This window comes from Apodemus sylvaticus, chromosome X (assembly GCF_947179515.1).
Source record: "Apodemus sylvaticus chromosome X, mApoSyl1.1, whole genome shotgun sequence".
Taxonomy (NCBI): domain Eukaryota; kingdom Metazoa; phylum Chordata; class Mammalia; order Rodentia; family Muridae; genus Apodemus; species Apodemus sylvaticus.
The window spans coordinates 13,383,284-13,403,982 of NC_067495.1; the positions used below are offsets into that span (position 1 = coordinate 13,383,284).

Consider the following 20,699-nt stretch of genomic DNA (forward strand, 5'->3'; position numbering starts at 1 on the left):
AAGTTTACTTTTCATGGCTATTGTTTTCCAAATCCTAACTTATTTTGGACATATTTTGTAAGTATAAGTTTTATTAAGTTCTGTTTCTACTGTTAATTTGACTTTGAGATTATTTTTAACAGTAATATCAAATGAGAATTAGAAGACTACGTGCTTATTTTTTAGCCTGTTTGGAAGAAAAGTGATGTTGTATTATTTGCTAATTATTTCTACTAGGATTATTTATTACATTTTATTTATAAGATAAAAATAAATAGGGTTTTTAAAGCTGAAATAGAATGAGAATGAATTCTTAGAATTGCTGTATTTTGCTGAATGGTATATTGCATCACGATACTGTTCTCCAAGTTTTTGAGCACTTACTATGTCATATATTGTTAAAGATGTAGTTAGCACAAAACTAGTGGTCATATCCCAGGGTTCTGTTTAAAAAAATGTAAGAACTTTCTTTTAAAGGTAAGGCAGAATTTGTTCTTAGAATTGGAAAAGATAAAGCTGAGATTTAATAGGTAGTCACCAACTAGAAACCGTGAAAGGATAGAGAAATGCCACAAGACTGATTTCCCCTAACTTCTAATTCCATAGAGATAGTCATAGTCACATGGGAGTAGGTTAAGGCATGTATAGTACCAAGAAAGAAAATCTTCATTGCTTCTGGGATGCAGCTTCCTTCTCCCCTTGATCACTGATGTTCTTTGCCATGAGTCTCACATATCAAATAACATTAGAGATAATCTGTATTAACAAACTATTTTCTTAAAATAAATTTTTTCTTGTGATGTTTACAAGCATTCAGGACTACATAGTTTTAAAGTACTTTTTCTTTCCATTTACAATTTATATAGACTGAAAAATATATTCTATAGTAGAAACATTGCTTAGGCTCTCAACTCTGGGTTCAATCTTTAGCACAATCACAATAAAACACTCTTAAAAGTATATTCTCTTTTGTAATCCACAAAGACTCTGTAAGGTAGGTTATCATTCCAATTTTACTGAGGAGAAAATTATGAGTCTCATAGATTAAAGTGACTCCTCCAAGATCAACAGTTTTTTTAAAAAAATATTGAGCTGAATCTGGGCTAGTACCTAGGTTTGTCCCTACTGAATATGTATTAAAATTCACTTAGTATAAGAGGTACTTAATTACTTACATTTTTAACTAACTTTTTTGGAGGAATTCCTATAGAAAGACTCACTATTCCTTGTGATTATATTTGATCCTGGATAGTATAACCATAACTATGAGGAGAATAAATCAGTTTCACCAACATGTTTTACTCATTTTGAAATTGTTTACTGAAGACCATGTAATCTTTTCATGTCCCTATTATCAATGACTATATTCTCCAGTGTTTAAATCTGTGGATACTAAAACTTTTTGTTGTAGTTCATAGGATTTATTATACATATCCCAGTTACTTGGACATGGTGGAGTTTATCCACACCCCGAATGAGACCCCAAGTTCATAAAGGGGCTGTTCAACTGTCCATGTTCATTTGATTCTTATTTTTATAGATTAAAAAGAGTAACCACTCAGAATCTTCATCTTCATCTCAAAGCACAGTAAAGAAGAGATCAGCATTTGAAGATGTCACTAATGTGAGTTTGCTAACCCTGTTCTTTTCTGTAGTTTTACAGAACTCTTAGATGTTCTTTGCCTTGAAGGATCTTTCCAGTTTACCAGCAGACCTTGACTCTCTCGGAATGCTGACAGCAGAATTTATTTGGAATCAGTGACACAATATCACAAAAGAGAGGCTCTTTTTACTAGCATAAACCATTTTGGTCAATTTATATGTTCTCTGGAGCCAGTAAACAGTGACTAGTACATGGAATTTTAAATAACTAAAAAAAAATGATGAGAGACTATATTTACCCAAAATCCAGAAATGGCTCCCTAGTCTTTGGAAATGAATTATGATAGGATACTTATAGTCCAGGGTAACATTTTCAATTCAAGCTGTATGGGAGTTTGGGGGAAGACTATTTTTCTTTTCTGTAGTATTTACCTCACCTATCACTTTTGTCTCCCAGGATTTAAATTCTATAATTAGCCTAATCATAGTGACAATCAAAACTACCTCTTGTGTATATCAAACTATAGAGGAGAGGACCTATAGCCCTAGGCTGGTTGGGCTAACAATCAACCCCCATTACCTCAGAGATCTGAGAAGGATAAACTTTGCTGGAATAAGCAGAAATAGTGAGCAAGTGACCTCAGTATCAGTTAAAAATGAAGATCTTGCTCAACTGAACAGTTACCCTAGGCTCCTCCATGGTAATCATGATGGTTTTGTTGGGAGCTAAGATCCCACAGCATCATTGGTTTTCAGTTACTAGGCCCAGAAAACCCAAGAAATTTTCCTGTGGAGGAGGATCTTGGGGTACTGACTTATGTTGGTTAGGCAAAAGACACTTGATTCTCTAGCATCCTGCTTATACACAGTTTGGGCAGGGGCAGGGGCAGGGTCTTGGTGGCAGTTGAGGTGAAGCACAGTTCTTCATCCGGTGACTGGTGTTGCCACATTTGAAGCAAATCTTAGGTGGAGTCCGTTGCTGCCCTATTCTTCTTGTAAGTGGATTCAGAGATGCAGCCAGAAGCAGGTATTTCTGCCTACCTTGGGAAGATTTTTGTGGCCTTTCCTGCTCCTCCCTTTCATTAAGTACCTTATATGCCATATTCAGCAGATACTGGGGACTTTGAGGGCCATTGTCTATATTAAACAAATTTTAAATTTATTTATAACTTGCTTTCACTTCATTGCTTCAGTTTGCTTGACTTTGACAATTTATAATGGGAGATTAAAAAATCATTTCTCCCTCCAAGCTTGTAAACAAATTATAATTATAAACAAATTATAATTGTACTTAGCATGACTATAAACATGGTTTTGAGCAGATTAAAGAATTTGATCATGTATAAGGTGACTGACCATTAACTTTATATCTTGATTAGCTTTAACAATTTATAAGTTAGTAACATTTATGATGTTAGGATTTCAGGATTTTATCTGTTAAGTTTGAGCCATAAATTTTGTAACTTTCAAAATTGAAGATCATTTAGTATGAAAATAAATGTCAAACTGTAAATACAGTCCATAGAGAAGCTAGGAACTTCGTTTCCAGATCCTTTTATAGTATACTTTTAAAAAATATCACAGGTTATTTTTGGTATGACATTTTTTTTAAGTAGCTAAAACCTTACAATTAGCAAACATGTGTGATTAGACACACGTCTTTAGGTCAGTTTCTGTTAAAGTGTTATAAACTTTATTTATTATTTATTATTATTATAAGTGTTATAAAGTGTTATAAAGTCTGTTAAAGACTGTTATAAACTTAGAATTTTATAAACTGTTTTTTGGAATTTTAAGGTACCAATTTATTTATTTATTTTAAGTATATTCTTTATTTACATTTCAAATGATTTTCCCTTTTCTGGATCCCCCCTCCCCAAAAGTCCCATAAGCCCTCTTCCCTCCCCCTGTTTCCCCATCCAACACTTCCCTGTCCTGGTATTGCCTGACACTGCTGCACTGAGCCTTTCCAGAACCAGTGGCCACTCCTTCCTTCCTTCTTGGGCATCATCAAACAAATGTTGTTTCTGAGTCCTATTTTCCATAAACCTTGTTTGTGGTTTTGTCCCTGTCTGTTGTTTTTCACTCTTAGGACAAAAATCATGAAATATTTCAGCTTTATGAAAAATATCTTAGAAGCCCAGTGTTGCCTTCTTCATCTAAGTAAACTAAACTAAACTAAACCATCTTGGAGAGCTGGTGTTGCCTCCTTGTTCTAATTTTTAAAAAAAATGTATGTTCCTAAATAAGAGTTGAATAGTAGTTACATATATGGTATGGTGTAGTAAATTAAGATTATATAGAACATACATTTTTCACTATCAACCTTTTTCTGTTGCAAGTTTTAGCTACTCTTTCCTCTGCATGGGATTTTAATAAACTGACTAGGATGGGGAACATATCATGACTTATAAGAATCATGTATTGAATAATATGTGGTTCTTTTAATTTACTGTTTTCCTTTTTGTTTGTTTGTAGGCATCTCATGATCAATGTGTTCAGTCAAAGGAAGACAATATGGAGCTTAGAAGCCATGTTTCCAAAAGGACAAATAAGGGAGCTGGTGAAGTTACTCAGAAAAGAAGAAAACGGTAAGAGAAGACTCAGCAGGCATTGTCTCATATGATAAAGGCAAAACTATGACATCATCTTTGTCTCCATTAAAAATAATTTTAGTGAGGTGCAGTGGTGACTGGCACATTACCTTTGGATGCTAATGGAAGACTACCTGTGGTTGCTGGAGTTCTAGTCCTCTTCTTGCTTTCTTCATTGCACAATTGGAAGAGATCATATATGAAATTGAACCCCTAACTTTTCATGAACATGTATTAGCAGCTAGTTAATAACACAGACAGTGCTTATCTAATTAGAAGTTTTGGGAGAAACCTATTCCTTTTGCTACTATAGGGCAATTTTCTGCTTGCACCTCAAACATGTGCCTCCCAATTGTTAGAGGTTATATAAGTAGGTTAGAAAAAAAAATTTACTTCTAGGAAAGCATTTACTAGAAGAAGACTTAAAAACTACTGAGGTCTTTTTCTTCTTTTTTTCTTTCTCTTTTATTTATTTATTTTTTTCTTTTTCTTTTTTTCTTTTTTTATTCGATATATTTTTTATTTAGTCCTTCTTATTTTGGCAAGCAATAAAATTTTATTTAACATATACAGCTACATTCATGGCTTTACACAATGTATGTTGTAGTATTTACATTGCCAGCATGGATTGATTACCATGAAATCCTGATTTTTTTTTTTTTTTTTTAGATTTTCTGTGAGATTCTGTTTTAATACGTAACCCACATTGGCCTAGAACTCATGATCCTCATGAGATCATGCTCTGCATGCTATTCTTGTGGTTTACAAGTGTCATAGCTGGGTAAGACTGCTGATTGCTTCCCTCCTTTAGCAGCTTAAATGACACCCTCTGGTACTGTGGATACTAGATTTCAGGGAGGAAGCTTTGCAGCCAAATGTATCCCAAATCCTTCAAATCTTGTGTCCTAGATGTGTGGTATCTCCAGCCTCTGGGAGGAATCCAAGTGTAACAGCAGTACCCTATATTGTTTTGGGAGTCAATTGGACTCCCCTAACCAACAATTTAAAAGGAGGTTTCTCATGCCTGATTTTTTGTCTGCTATATAGTGTAACGCTCTTGTAGAGAGGGGAGAGCATCATAAGCCTAAGCGGCAAAACACACACTCTGTCTCTCTCTGTATATATACATAATATATATTATATAATATATAAAATATATTATGTAATATATTATATATAATATGTGTGTGAATATATACATACTCATGTTTTATATGTAATTTTAGACAAATATAAAATAATATGATTCCTGACTTTTGTAAATACCCTTAATGGTATTTGTCTCCTCCTCCCTCGTTGCCTTCTGTATTGATTTCCTTAAACCCTTCCCTATTTCTCCATTTCTGCTTCATATCACCTGTACCTGCTCTTCTCCCTCCATCCTCACCACCAATGGTATTATTTCACTTTTCTGTGGTCACTGCAGGTTGTATATCTGGTTATTATCTGATAGTTTGGAACTATGAAGCATAGATGATAGAAAACATGCAGCATTTTTGTTATAGGTCTGAGTTACCTTAATCAACACTGTATTTTCTAGTTTTGTCCATTTTCCTGCAAATTTCATGATCTCAGTCTTTTCGTTACAGCTGGATAATATTCTTCCATGTACACATACCACATTTTTCATTATTCATTCATCTGTTGAAGGACATGGAGTTTTTTTTTATATTTCTGACCTAATTTGAATAGAGGAACAATGAACATAACTGAGAAAGATTCGTGAGTAGGATGTCCAGTCCTGTGGTCAATGGAGTGATACAGCTGGCTCATATGGTGCACTTAGTTTTAGCTTTTTGATTTCTAGATTGGCTGCTCTAGTGTGCATTCCCACCAATAATGAATGAGGAGTCCTCTTTCTCCACAGAAGCATTTATGATCAAATGTTATTATTTATCTTAGTCTTGGATAAATCTCCATGCTGTTTGAGTTTGTTTTTCCCTAATTGCCACAGATGATGAACACTTTTAGAGATATTTCTTAGCAAATTATTTTTTTATTTTTTATTTATTTTTATTGGTTATTTTATTTATTGACATTTCAAATACTATCCCCCTTCTCAGTTTCCACTCCACAAACCCCCTATCCCCTCCCCCTGCCTCTTTGAGGGTGTTTCCCCACCCACCCACCTATTCCTCCCTACCGTGGGTCATTGTGCCTCCACATGACCAAGGGCCTCTCCTTCCATTGATGCCTGATAAGGCCATCCTCTGCTACATGTGCAGCTGGAGCCATGTGTACTCTGTGTTTTCTTTGGTTAGTGGTTTAGTCCCTGGGAGCTCTCGGTATCAGCAATAGTGTCTGAACTTGTAAAGACCATATCCCAGTTGAGGGATGGGCCACCCACCTACCTCTAAAATATTAATACAGAACCTCTTGGGTCCCTGGCATCTGGGACTTTCTAGTGGCTACCCCCAGTTCTCCCTCCCCCAATGCTACTCCCCTCCTTTCAAATTCCTGACCCTCTGTACTTCTCTCCCATTTCCTTCCATTTTATTTCTTCAGTTGAGAACCCTTTGTTTTGATCCATAACCCAATTTTTCTGACTTGGCTTTTAGTTCTTTATGTATTCTGTATATTAATTCTCTGTCAAATGTGTAGCTGGAAAACAGTTTCTTCCACTCTGTGAGCCTTATCTTTTCTTGGTTGATTGTTTCCTTAGCTGTGCAGAAGCCTTACATTTTATGAAGTCCCAATTGTCAGTTGTTGCCTTTAATGCCTGAGCAAATGTAGTCCTATTTAGAAAGTACTTTTCTAACTCTATATCTTATAAGGGACAGTTGATGTTTCTTTTAGCAGTTTTAAAGTGTTTTAGGTTTCAAATTGAGGTCTTTGGTGAACCTGAGTATAGTTTTTGTTCATTGTGATAGATAAAGGTCTATTTTTATTCTTCTGCATGTGGGCATCTAGTTTTTCCTGATATCTTGCTTAACTTATCTATTGTCTGTTTTTGTGTGGATGCCTTAGGATTTTATATATATTATATAAATATTTATATATTTTACCATAAATATATGGTAATATACATAATTTGATTATTTCTTTCAAATAGGGTGCCTTTATTTAATTTTCTTACCTAACTGCCTTAGCTAGAATGTCAGTAAAATATAGAACCACCCAAAGTTTGTCATTCTTGCCTTTTTGCTAATGTTAGGCATTATTCTGTTCCTGTTAAACATGATTTTAACTTTAGGGTTTTGTAGATGTTGTTTATATCAGGTCCATGAATCTGATTTCTTCTTCAGATATATTTGTACTTGAAGATTTCATAAAAGAGTATACTATATCTGCATCTTTGCTAGCCCCTTCACCCCAATCAAGCTTCTCAGGTATTCTCCCAACCACTTCTAGAATTCATGGTCTTTTTATCTGTCTGTTATCTGGACATCTTTCTGCATGTCTGTTACCTTTTAGTCTGTCTGTCCATATGTTGTCTGTTAGTCTGTCTGGTTGTCTGTTCATCTTTTTGTCCATCCCGTTGTCATCTTTCAGTCTGTTTATTGTCTGCTCATCAGTCCACCTGTCTGTCTGTCCATCCGTCTGTCCATCTGTCTGTCCATCCATGTTTGTCTGTGTTGTCTGTCTGTCTGTTGTCTGTCAGTCTATTAACTTTTAGTCTGTCCGTCCATCTGTCCGCCTGTCCATCCATTTGTCCATCCATCCGTCTGTCTGTCCATCCGTCTGTCTATCTGTGTTGTCTGTCAGTCTGTTGTCTGTCAGTCTATTTGTACTATTATATTATAGTCTGTCTGTCCATCTGTCTGTCTGTCCCTCTGTCTGTTCATCTGTCTATCTGTCTGTCTGTCCGTCCATCCGTCCGTCTGTCTGTATTGTCTGTCTGTCTGTTGTCTGTCAGTCTATTATCTGTACATCTATTATCTTTTAGTCTGTCTGTCCGTCCATCCATCTGTCCCTCTGTCTGTTTGTCCATCTGTCCATCTGTTCGTCCGTCTGTTCGTCCGTCCGTCCGTCTGTCCGTCTGTTGTCTGTCAGTCTATTATCTGTACATCTATTATCTTTTAGTCTGTTTGTCCGTCCATCCGTCTGTCTGTCCCTCTGTCCATCCGTCTGTCCATCCGTCCGTCTGTCCGTCCGTCCGTCTATCTGTGTTGTCTGTCTGTCTGTTGTCAGTCTATTATCTGTACATCTATTATCTTTTAGTCTGTCTGTCCATCCATCCATCTGTCCCTCTGTCTGTTTGTCCATCTGTCCATCTGTTCGTCTGTCTGTTCATCCATCCGTCTGTCTGTCCATCCGTCCGTCTGTCTATCTGTGTTGTCTGTCTGTCTGTTGCCTGTCAGTCTATTATCTGTACATCTATTATCTTTTAGTCTGTTTGTGCGTCCATCCATCTGTCTGTCCCTCTGTCTGTTTGTCCATCTGTCCATCTGTTCCGCCATCTCTCCGTCCGTCCATCTGTCTGTGTTGTCTGTCTGTCTGTCTGTTGTCTATCAGTCTATTATCTGTACATCTATTATCTTTTAGTCTGTCTGTCCGTCCATCCGTCTGTCCATCTGTTTGTCCATCTGTCCATCCGCCCGTCCGTCTGTCCGTCCATCTGTCCATCCATCCGTCTGTCTGTGTTGTCTGTCAGTCTATTATCTGTACTATTATTGTCTTTTAGTCTGTCTGTCCATCTGTCTGTCTGTCCCTCTCTTCATCTGTCTGTCTGTTCGTCCATCTGTCCGTTCGTCCATCTGTCTATCTGTGTTGTCTGTCTGTCTGTTGTCTGTCTATTATCTGTACATCTATTATCTTTTAGTCTGTTTATCCGTCCATCCGTCTGTCTGTCCCTCTGTCTGTCCATCCATCTGTCCATCCATCTGTCTGTCCGTCCGTCTGTCTATCTGTGTTATCTGTCTGTTGTTAGTCTATTATCTGTACATCTATTATCTTTTAGTCTGTCTGTCCGTCCATCCATCTGTCTGTCCCTCTGTTTGTCCATCTGTCCATCTGTTCCGCCATCTCTCCGTCCGTCCATCTGTCTGTGTTGTCTGTCTGTCTGTCTGTTGTCTATCAGTCTATTATCTGTACATCTATTATCTTTTAGTCTGTCTGTCTGTCCATCCGTCTGTCCATCTGTTTGTCCATCTGTCCATCCGCCCGTCTGTCTGTCCGTCCATCTGTCCATCCATCCGTCTGTCTATCTGTGTTGTCTGTCAGTCTATTATCTGTACTATTGTCTTTTAGTCTGTCTGTCCATCTGTCTGTCTGTCCCTCTCTTCATCCGTCTGTCTGTCCGTCCATCTGTCCGTTCGTCCATCTGTCTGTGTTGTCTGTCTGTTGTCTGTACATCTATTATCTTTTAGTCTGTTTGTCCGTCCATCCGTCTGTCTGTCCCTCTGTCTGTTCATCCGTCTGTCCATCCGTCTGTCTGTCCGTCCGTCTGTCTATCTGTGTTATCTGTCTGTTGTTAGTCTATTATCTGTACATCTATTATCTTTTAGTCTGTCTGTCCGTCCATCCATCTGTCTGTCCCTCTGTCTGTTTGTCCATCTGTCCATCTGTTCAGCCATCTCTCCGTCCGTCCATCTGTCTGTGTTGTCTGTCTGTCTGTCTGTTGTCTATCAGTCTATTATCTGTACATCTATTATCTTTTAGTCTGTCTGTCCGTCCATCCGTCTGTCCATCTGTTTGTCCATCTGTCCATCCGCCCGTCTGTCTGTCCGTCCATCTGTCCATCCATCCGTCTGTCTATCTGTGTTGTCTGTCAGTCTATTATCTGTACTATTGTCTTTTAGTCTGTCTGTCCATCTGTCTGTCTGTCCCTCTCTTCATCCGTCTGTCTGTCCGTCCATCTGTCCGTTCGTCCATCTGTCTGTGTTGTCTGTCTGTCTGTTGTCTGTACATCTATTATCTTTTAGTCTGTTTGTCCGTCCATCCGTCTGTCTGTCCCTCTGTCTGTTCATCCGTCTGTCCATCCGTCTGTCTGTCCATCCGTCTGTCTGTGTTATCTGTCTGTTGTTAGTCTATTATCTGTACATCTATTATCTTTTAGTCTGTCTGTCCGTCCATCCATCTGTCTGTCCCTCTGTCTGTTTGTCCATCTGTCCATCTGTTCAGCCATCTCTCCGTCCGTCCATCTGTCTGTGTTGTCTGTCTGTCTGTCTGTTGTCTATCAGTCTATTATCTGTACATCTATTATCTTTTAGTCTGTCTGTCCATCCATCCGTCTGTCCATCTGTTTGTCCATCTGTCCATCTGTTCAGCCATCTCTCCGTCTGTCCATCTGTCTGTGTTGTCTGTCTGTCTGTCTGTTGTCTGTCAGTCTATTATCTGTACATCTATTATCTTTTAGTCTCTCTGTCCATCCATCCGTCTGTCCATCTGTTTGTCCATCTGTCCATCTGTCCATCTGTCTGTCCGTCCATCTGTCCATCCATCCATCTGTCTGTGTTGTCTGTCAGTCTATTATCTGTACATCTATTATCTTTTAGTCTCTCTGTCCATCCATCCGTCTGTCCATCTGTTCGTCCATCTGTCCATCTGTCCATCTGTCTGTCCGTCCATCTGTCCATCCATCCATCTGTCTGTGTTGTCTGTCAGTCTATTATCTGTACTATTATCTTTTAGTCTGTCTGTCCATCTGTCTGTCTGTCCCTCTGTTCATCTGTATGTCTGTCCATCCATCTGTCCATTCGTCCATCTGTCTATCTGTGTTGTCTGTCTGTCTGTTGTCTGTCAGTCTATTATCTGTATATCTATTATCTTTTAGTCTGTCTTTTCCATCTGTCTGTCTGTCCATCCGTCTGTCTGTCCCTCTGTCTGTTCATCTATCTGTGTTGTCTGTCAGTTAGTCTGTTGTCTGTCAGTCTATTATCTATACTATTATCTTTTAGTCTGTCTGCCCATCTTTCTGTCTGTCTGTCCCTCTGGTTATCCGTCTGTCTGTCTGCCCATCTGTCTGTCCATCCGTCCATCTATCTGTGTTGTCTGTCAGTCTATTATCTGTACATCTATTATCTTTTAGTCTGTCTGTCCCTCCGTCCATCCGTCTGTCTGTCCCTCTGTCTGTTCATCCATCTGTTCATCCATCCGTCTGTCTGTCCATCTGTCTATCTGTGTTGTCTGTCAGTCTGTTGTCTGTCGGTCTATTTGTACTATTATCTTTTTGTCTGTCCACCTGTCTGTCCATCTGTCTGTCCCTCTGTACATCAGTCTGTCTTATGTTGTCTGTCCATTGGTCTGTCTATCTGTTGTCTGTTCATCTGTCTGTCCATCTGCCATCTTTCAGCCTGTCCGGTCTATCTTTTCATCAGTCCGTCCATCTATTGTCTGTCTGTCTGTCAGCTTTTGATCTATCTGTTGTCTGCCCATCTTTTCATTGGTCTACCTATTTGTCTAGATGTATACAACAAACTTATTAAAGAGCTATTAATTTTATCCTCATTTTATAGGTAGGGAACCCAAAAGCACTGAGTTGATTTGCCTGAGGTTATCTAAGCCCTAAATAAGGATTTGAATCTTGACAGGCTAGCTCCAGACAATGTATGTTCTTATTATACCTAGACTATCTGAAGACCTGGAGATGAATCAGGAAGGGCTGGGAACATGTTTTGCTGAGCAGAATCTTAATAAGGCATTTCATTTAAATTAATTTTTTTGTTTGTTTTTTATTCGATATATTTTTATTTACATTTCAAATGATTTCCCTTTTCTAGCCCCCCCACTCCCCGAAAGTCCCGTAAGCCCCCTTCTCTTCCCCTGTCCTCCCACCCACCCCTTCCCACTTCCCCGTTCTGGTTTTGTCGAATACTGCTTCACTGAGTCTTTCCAGAACCAGGGGCCACTCCTCCTTTCTTCTTGTACCTCATTTGATGTGTAGATTATGTTTTGGGTATTCCAGTTTTCTAGGTTAATATCCACTTATTAGTGAGTGCATACCATGATTCACCTTTTGAGTCTGGGTTACCTCACTTAGTATGATATTCTCCAGCTCCATCCATTTGCCTAAGAATTTCATGAATTCATTGTTTCTAATGGCTGAATAGTACTCCATTGTGTAGATATACCACATTTTTTGTATCCACTCTTCTGTTGAGGGATACCTGGCTTCTTTCCAGCATCTGGCAATTATAAATAGGGCTGCTATGAACATAGTAGAGCATGTATCCTTATTACATGGTGGGGAATCCTCTGGATATATGCCCAGGAGTGGTATAGCAGGATCTTTCGGAAGTGGGGTACCCAGTTTTCGGAGGAACTGCCAGACTGATTTCCAGAGTGGTTGTACCAATTTGCAACCCCACCAGCAGTGGAGGAGTGTTCCTCTTTCTCCACACCCTCTCCAACACCTGCTGTCTCCTGAATTTTTAATCTTAGCCATTCTGACTGGTGTAAGGTGAAATCTCAGGGTTGTTTTGATTTGCATTTCCCTAATGACTAATGAAGTTGAGCATTTTTTAAGATGCTTCTCCGCCATCCGAAGTTCTTCAGGTGAGAATTCTTTAACTCTGTACCCCATTTTTTAATAGGGTTGTTTGGTTTTCTGGAGTCTAACTTCTTGAGTTCTTTATATATATTGGATATTAGCCCTCTATCTGATGTAGGATTGGTGAAGATCTTTTCCCAATTTGTTCGTTGCCGATTTGTACTTTTGATGGTGTCCTTTGCCTTACAGAAACTTTGTAATTTTATGAGGTCCCGTTTGTCAATTTTTGATCTTAGAGCATACGCTATTGGTGTTCTGTTATCTTTTACAATACAGTGGTTTAATTTTTTTCTAGAGCTATTACCACTATGTAGCTTTAAAAATGTTAACACTTTCAAAACAAACTATATCTAGACATTTAATTTCCAGCTCTCCCTATATCAGTGGTTCTCAGCCTTCCTAAAGCTGCAACTCTTTAATACGTTTCCCTCATGTAGTGGTGCCCCTTAACCATAAAATTATCTTTGTGGCTACTTCTTAACTATAATTTTGCTACTGCTATGAAATGTAATGTAAATATCCATGTCTTAGGTGAACCCTGTGAAAAGATTTTTCAACCCCCAAGGGGGTCACAATCCACAATTTGAGAATTGCTGCCCATTACCCTAGCATCCTGTATATTTTGTGTGGATTGAATTATATGCTATGTAGTCTTTAGAGGCATTTATCCCTTGTGTTCAGGATAGTGGTTTGAATAGAATTCCCCGATTAATGAGTGATCAACGTACTATAATCAAATCATTTGAAAATAAAAGTCAAATTTAAAACTAAAGAAGAGTCAAACTTCTAAATACTTCTTGGTAAAGAGAATATTGTTAGATACCATCAATATTAATTACTAGCCTTCATCTCTAATTATCTTCATCTCTCAAACAATAATGATTTCAACATGCATTTTATCAGAGGCATGGTACTGATAGACAAAGATAAATAACTAGTTCTAACGAGAGTGATCAATACATATGCAGATAATGCATCCAAATAAGTATTATAATAGGAACATTGTATGTAAGTAATGGCAATAAACTATATTAGGAAAGTATAACATGGATTTCATGGGAAAAGTACAAAGTGTAAGGATGTAGAAATAGAAACTATACTGTGTGCTACTAACTTGATTTGGTATGACTGACATCTTTTTTTTTTTTAAACCCTTTGCACTGTCTTGGAGTTAAAGTCCTTTCCTTTTCTTTTGGTTAATGCAGCAACAGTATGAAATGGTGGGTGAGGACTAGGAGTTACATTCTTCTTACCCAGACTTTGTTTTATTTACAGTTCTAAGATGGGACGTGGTACGTCAGTGTCAAACATGGAGAAAGAGTTTGTTCTGGATATACCCAACAAACCTAATACACTAACTACTGAGGAACCAGCTATCTTTCAAAAGACATTAGTTTTAAATGACGAGTCTGATAGTGGAGAGACATGCTTTATGAAGAGGACATTAAAAAGTTGTGCATTTCATCAGGAGACACTTCTAATTGAGCCACTAACCTTGCTGGAGGAAACTGAAGATTTCAATGAGTTTGATTCAGAAGAGCTAATGACTTCTGAAGAGAAGGAGGAACCTGAAGAGGTAACTAGGCAAACTTTGAGGCCACTAGAAGTTCAGCCAGTCACCCATAAAAATGGCTCATTGTCCTCTCAGAAGTCAACTACTAAGAAGAAAGATTCCCATTTCCATGGGCCATCTGTACTGCCAGACAAGCATATTCCTCAAATGGAGGCATCCACTGTGAAAAAATCCCTGGCTCTGCAAAATCCTACCAGTGAGGAGATGTTACATTTTCCCGAAGCTACAGTTTTGAAGAAGCAGCATAACATGGAGGAGGTCCCTTACCTGAAGAAGTCCTCACCTTTAAGAAAGCAGCAACAGCTCCCTAAAAGGAGAGGTTTCTCCAGTAACTCTGCAGTAAAAGAAACAGTCACTAGTGAACAATTGTCCTTTAAGAAGTCTACCACTGAGAAAGATCCCCCTTTCCAGGGGTCTTTTACACTGCGAAAGAAGCATAACAGTCCTGAGTCATTGTCCAGAACACTGAAGAAGCGCTTTGTCACACCAAAGCCTCTCATAGATGAGGACTCATATTTTCAGTTAGATTCAGCTTCTAAGAAACAGCACGTCAGCGAGGAGCCAGGCTCCAGCAATAAGCCTATAAAGTTAGAGATGCAGCAGACTATTACTAAAGAGACAGGGTTCCACTTGAAAAATCCACCAACAGTTACTTCAGGAGCAAAGTCACTGACTAAAGAGCCACCACCCTTTGGAGAAGAAAATACACCTTTACTGAAAAGCAAGTGTACTAGTCACACAATAACCTTACAACAAGCACAGACAGAGTGGCAGGAAACGATAGACGAAGATAGAAGTTTGTTTTCTATAAAGTGTGGATCATATAGGGAGGAACCTACACCTGGGTTCCTGCAGAGTCCATTGCCACCAAATGAAAATTGCTTAATTTCACAAAAACTATCCCTCTCGATGTCATTTGCCTCACAGACAATCACCAGTCAAGAAAGAGCACATAGTAAGGAATCAGTGGCTTCAAGTGATGAGGAGAACTTCTCTCAGGACCTATTTTCTCCTTTCAGTTCTGATGAAGATACATTGAAATTCCATAAGTCTTTAGACATTCAAGAAAAGGTTGATAGCAACAATTACTCCCCCCCAAAAATGTTTGTCTCCCAGGACAGTGTTTCTGAAGAGGAGTCCTTTTTAAGAAAGCTATTTTGTAAGGACAGACACTCCTCCTCTGAAGAATCAAGCCAAGAGAGGACGGTTGCTCTGGAACAGGAATTCCTCTTAAAGAAATTATTGAATGAGGACACCAGAAGTGATGTTGATGGCCCTCTTAGTCATCAGTCACCTCACATTCAGAACCATTCTGGCACTATGGAGGAGGCCATGGAGGCCTCAGAGACCTCGGAGGAACCTTTAAACATTCAGGAAGAAATCAGCACTGAGAACATAGTTGCCCTCATGAAGTCGTTGATCACAGAAGATGAGTCTATTAAGGAGACTTTTATCAGGAATTATACTATTGCCATGGAAGCTCATGCTGAGAAATCCTTGTCCTTGGAAGAGTCCAGCGTTAATGAGGTAGCAACTCTAAAGGAGCCCTTATCTTCACAGGAGAAGCATAGAGCTGTGCTGGTGACTGTTCTGAAGGAGCTACTTGTTTTAGTAAAGAATCCCAGGCTGGAGAGGGTGGTCTTAGCCTTTCAAGAGAATCCACCCAGTAATGTAGAGACTCTCTTGAGGGAAGTATTGGCATTGGTGGAGAATACTACAGCTGATGAATCTACTCTGAAGGAGCCCTTGGCCTTGCAGGAGAATCCCAGCATTAAAAAGTCAAGCCCCAAGGATTCTCTATCCTTTGATCATAAGCCTAACGCTGAGAAGAGTGAAATAACCAGAACATCATTAACTGTTGAGGAGCTCAACATGGATACCCTTTATGAGAGGGCATTAGCACGGAGTCATGGACTCATTGCTGCAGACCAATTGGCCTTTACAAATCTACAGAATTTTGAAGAGAGTAAAATTGTTGACGAAGAGGAATTTTTCAAATCATTCCTTGTCTTTGAAAATGAGAATAGCCCTAATATGTTCAGCAATGCTTTTAAAGACAGAAAAGACAATTCCAGTGATGTCATGTCAAGTTTAGAGAAATTAAGTCCTGTCATGAACTCCAATCCACATGTATCTAGTTCCAGCTTTCAGTCAACTCTGGGTGGAAAAGAGACTGAGGTATTTCTTTCTTTTTCTTTTTTTTAAAAAAAATTAGATAAATAAGGGGCTTTTAAAAATTTAGGTAAGATGATTTATCTAATTTAAGATAAATTATCTTTTACCAAGGAGATTATTTAAGAAATATTTTAATAAAGTGTGTATCTGTTTGACTGTCTGCCAGCCTACCTGCCTGCCTGCCTATCTGCCAGTGTCTATGTCTATGCATGCAAGTTTAGGTATCTGTATAAGCCAGAGGCATTGAAAAATCCCTCCAGCTAGAGTTATAGTCAGTTGTGAGCTACCCAAAATGGGTGCTGGGAACTGAACTTAAGTTCTCTGCAAGAGCAGCAGATGCTCTTAGCTACTGAGCCATAACTCCAGAACATCGAAAGTGTTCTTTTTATATGTTCTTTATATGCAACTAAACAGTGTAGACAGTGTTGTGGAAGGAGCTGCTACTTAGGAAGAAATGATATTTCTTTAGCTACTTTCTTATTTTATTTAATGAGAAGTGATGCATAATCTCCCATTTCTCATTTTCATACCCTAAGGTTACCCATGACATGGAAAAAAGTTACTAGACCCTTTGAAAATTTCCTCTTATATCAAGTTGATATTATAGGATATTTTTAACTTATGATTTTTATCATGATGAAGCTTAGCAATCAGAAAGTACTTATGTTCATTAAGGCCAAAGTACTGAGACATATATATCCCAGGAAATGAAGTAGTTAAGTCATAAATGATAAGAATTAAATAAAGGAATGATATTTAACAAGTTGAAGGAGAAATGTTCCCCTATTTAGAAGCACAACAAACTAGATATATGTTTAGATGCAGGAAAAAGCTACTAAGATGAATTAGGATAGATCAGAGTATTGGAGCACAATACAAGTAAGTTATAAATTATAAGAATGAAATAAACATGATATTTAACAAGTTGAAGGAGAATTGTTCCCTATTTAGAAGCAAAACAACTTAGATAAAGGTTTACATGTAGACTACTAAGATGAATCAGAGCAGATCAAAAGACTGAGGCATAGTATGAGATGTTAGAAGGCAAATGACATAGCTGAAATAATAAAATAAAAATGTTATAAGAGAAGCTTGAATTGGGGCTGCAGAGATGGCCCAGTAGTTAAGAATATTTGCTGTTTTTGCAGAGGACTCAGGTTTAGTCCCTAGAACTTGCATGACTTGTTACAACTATCATACCAGTTCCAGGGGAATCTAATGCCTTCTGTCCTCAAACTGGCACTGCATGTTCATGGTGCACATACATAGCATGCAGGTAAAACACTCATACATGTAAAATAAAGGCTTGAAGTTACATGTAAAAAGGATGCCTTGTTCCTGGGGCAGAACAGGCATATAATAGGCAAATATTGATTGCAGAACAGTTTGCAGATTGCAGGGCCAAGATATGATATGTGATTGTTCAGAATACTTGAAGCTTGCAGAACCATAATAGAAGACAGTGAAATGAAAATAAGTATGTGTGGACTAATATTTCTTTGAAATCCTTTTCTAATGTCTTTTTGATTATTTCTAAGCAGATAATCATACTGGATGACAGTGACACACTGGAAAGTATTGAATCGGAAGACTACAGTCCACCACTGAACTCTTCATATACCAAAGACATCTTCATTTACTTGAAAGAAAGAGAGGTCGGTATGAAGGTTGCTGAAAGTGGACAGTAATTTCTAGCTCTCCTTTTCTTCTCATTCTCTTCCTCAGTATATAAATTGAAGGGACCTATAGTGAGTTGAAAATAACCATATCAGTGAATAACATCTATTGGTAGCTTATTGTGTGTTGACCACAATTAAATTGACCAATAATAAAAGGATTTGTTGACATTATGTTAATTCATCCAAAATGTTTTGATGGTGGAGATTATTATCTCCCTTTTGTATTGTAGGGGAAACTACCCAGAGTCACATATATTACATGCTAGAATTGAAATAGAAGGAAAAATCTGACTACCATGAAGACCGTGACTTTGCAACATCTAGCTGTTCATCAGATAGTCTAAGACATAAAAATCCTAAGTGCCTTGTATCTGAGTAACTTCTGTTAGAGGTCATTTTCCTTGTTTTCCCATGTTTCTGATATTGTGTGTAATAATCACACCCATTGTTTCAACTTTCAAATTTGGTGCAGTATTCTTTGCCTTTGAAAATGAAAGGTTTGCTTCAAATATTCACTAGTTCCAAAATTTCTTCTCTTCAATGTAATTGGTCAGATTATCTACCAAGTAGAAATCTTAACAGACTTTATATATGATGGTGAATACACATCTCACACTTTTTCTCGAGAGAATTGGTTACCTGATTTTAGAATCCATGCTTTTTTAAATGTACAGATAGATACTTATTGGTGTATGAAGAGGATAAAATCTGTATAAAATTGAAATATCATTTCTCAGCCAGAATATATTAACTGTAAATTAATTGAAAAGCTACCCAGCATTGAGAGAGAGGATTATAATACATATTTTAGCCCTGAAAAAGATCAAATTTAAAAACTAGCAATTATGTTTCTACTAAATGTATATTGATTTTTACCTATCATAAAGTATGAAAATTAAGTTGAAATATTATAATTCATGACCATCTGTACCTTAGAGAAACCAGGAGATATCTTTGTTTTTTGTTTTGTTTTTCCCTTAACCATGACTTGGCTTAATAGTATTAGATGAAATCTGAAAATGTTTTCCATGTTTCCTAGTTTTATTTTTTGAAAATAAATTTTTTCATATAGTATCTTCTTTTTTTAAGGTGAAGTAAGTTGTAATTGTTATTTTTTTAGGTATTAGAGTGGTTTTTTTTCATCCAAAGCTAATACAACATTTTGTACAGCAGCAATTGCCCATTTCTCTAACACAAATGACTATTGAACAGTTTGATGCATTTCTGACACTAGGCACCCAAAGTTCGCATCAGATCCCTCAGATAAAGGGCTCAGTTACACAGTAATGCACTAGCTTCATATGTCAGACATAGACTAGGTATCTACTATACCCATATTTCTACATAATTGATAACAAGTTTCAGATTTTCCATGAGTTTTTATGCTATCATTTGGATCTAGAATGTTCCCCAAAGGCTTAGTCCCTCACTTGAGGTGATACCAGGAAATAGAATAACCTTTTGTAGGTATGTTTTGTAAGAGGAGATTCAGTCATCGAAGGAATCCTTGTGGAGGGTATTTTGTGACCATAGTACTTTCGATTTCTGTGATTCCTGTCTGCCATATGTTATTGGCATCATGTGATACCTTTCCACATGAGCCATATGCCATTCAGTATATTCCAATCATGATTTTTCTTCCCTCATCTACTCCCAGATCCTCCCCTTCTCCCTGCCCATCCTTCTTTCTCTAAAATCTTTTTTTAAATAACAACTTATTTTATTAATTATTTGAGAATTTCAAGCAATGTATTTTGAACATAGTCACACCATTTCCTAGCTCTTCCTAGATCCATCCCTACCTATATAAGCATTCAACTTTGTGTCTTCTTTTTCTAAGTCCATCAAGTACAATATATATTAGCCTAATATTATTTCTTGGGTATAGAACCACCCCTAGAGCATGGTTGATATATCAAGAATCACATTCTTAAAGAAAATGAACTTTCCCTTTCTCAGAAGCTATAAATAGCCAATAGATCCTCACCTAGAAGTGGTATTTCATGCCTACTTTCTTCCTACATGCTGGGATTTTATCTGGGCAGAGCTTTTGCAGGTCCTGTGCATTCATCACAACCACGATGTGTTCATGTTTGTTATGCCAGGAAAATACTCTTTCAATGTAATCAACCATCATCTGTGACTCTTACAGTCTTTCTACTCCTTCTACACTCATCCCTGAGCCATTTGGGGCTGATCATTCCATAGTGACTTATTTTCAGCATAATGACTAGTTTTGGATCTTAGTCAATTGCCCCTCTGCTAAAAACGAAGCTTCTATGATGAGGATTGAAAGGTGAATATAATCTATAGATGCAGCATTCAATTATTAGACGATGATTTAATACTATGTCCTTTTAATGGACTAGCAGTTAGGTTTTCCCTTAGGTTTGTCTAGCCCCTGGTATTGGGCTCCAGTAATGGTTCCAGATATGGCTTCTACCTTGTGGACTGGCTTTAAATCCAATCAGAATGCGTTTGGTTACTTCCATAACATCTACTCCACTATTGTACCAGGGGAAATATCTTGCCAGAGTAGTTGTCATTATACTTTCAGAGTTCACAGATGAGTAACACTCATTAATTTTTCTTCCCTAGTAACATACACAGCATCTTCCAGAATAAGGAAAGCTAGCCAGTAGGCTTGAATTTTGAAGGTCATGATT

General features: G+C 37.8%; 1 protein-coding gene across 1 annotated transcript in view; it reads left to right on the forward strand.

Moving 5' to 3' along the window:
• The window catches only part of Ccnb3 (cyclin B3), a 37,727-nt gene that overhangs the window by 1,613 nt on the left and 15,415 nt on the right, over nucleotides 1–20,699 (forward strand). The window contains exons 2-5 of the mRNA XM_052171622.1: nucleotides 1,520–1,603; nucleotides 4,060–4,172; nucleotides 13,882–16,357; nucleotides 17,896–18,009. Coding sequence (XP_052027582.1) covers nucleotides 1,520–1,603; nucleotides 4,060–4,172; nucleotides 13,882–16,357; nucleotides 17,896–18,009 — 2,787 coding nt within the window. The remainder of the gene's footprint in view (nucleotides 1–1,519; nucleotides 1,604–4,059; nucleotides 4,173–13,881; nucleotides 16,358–17,895; nucleotides 18,010–20,699) is intronic.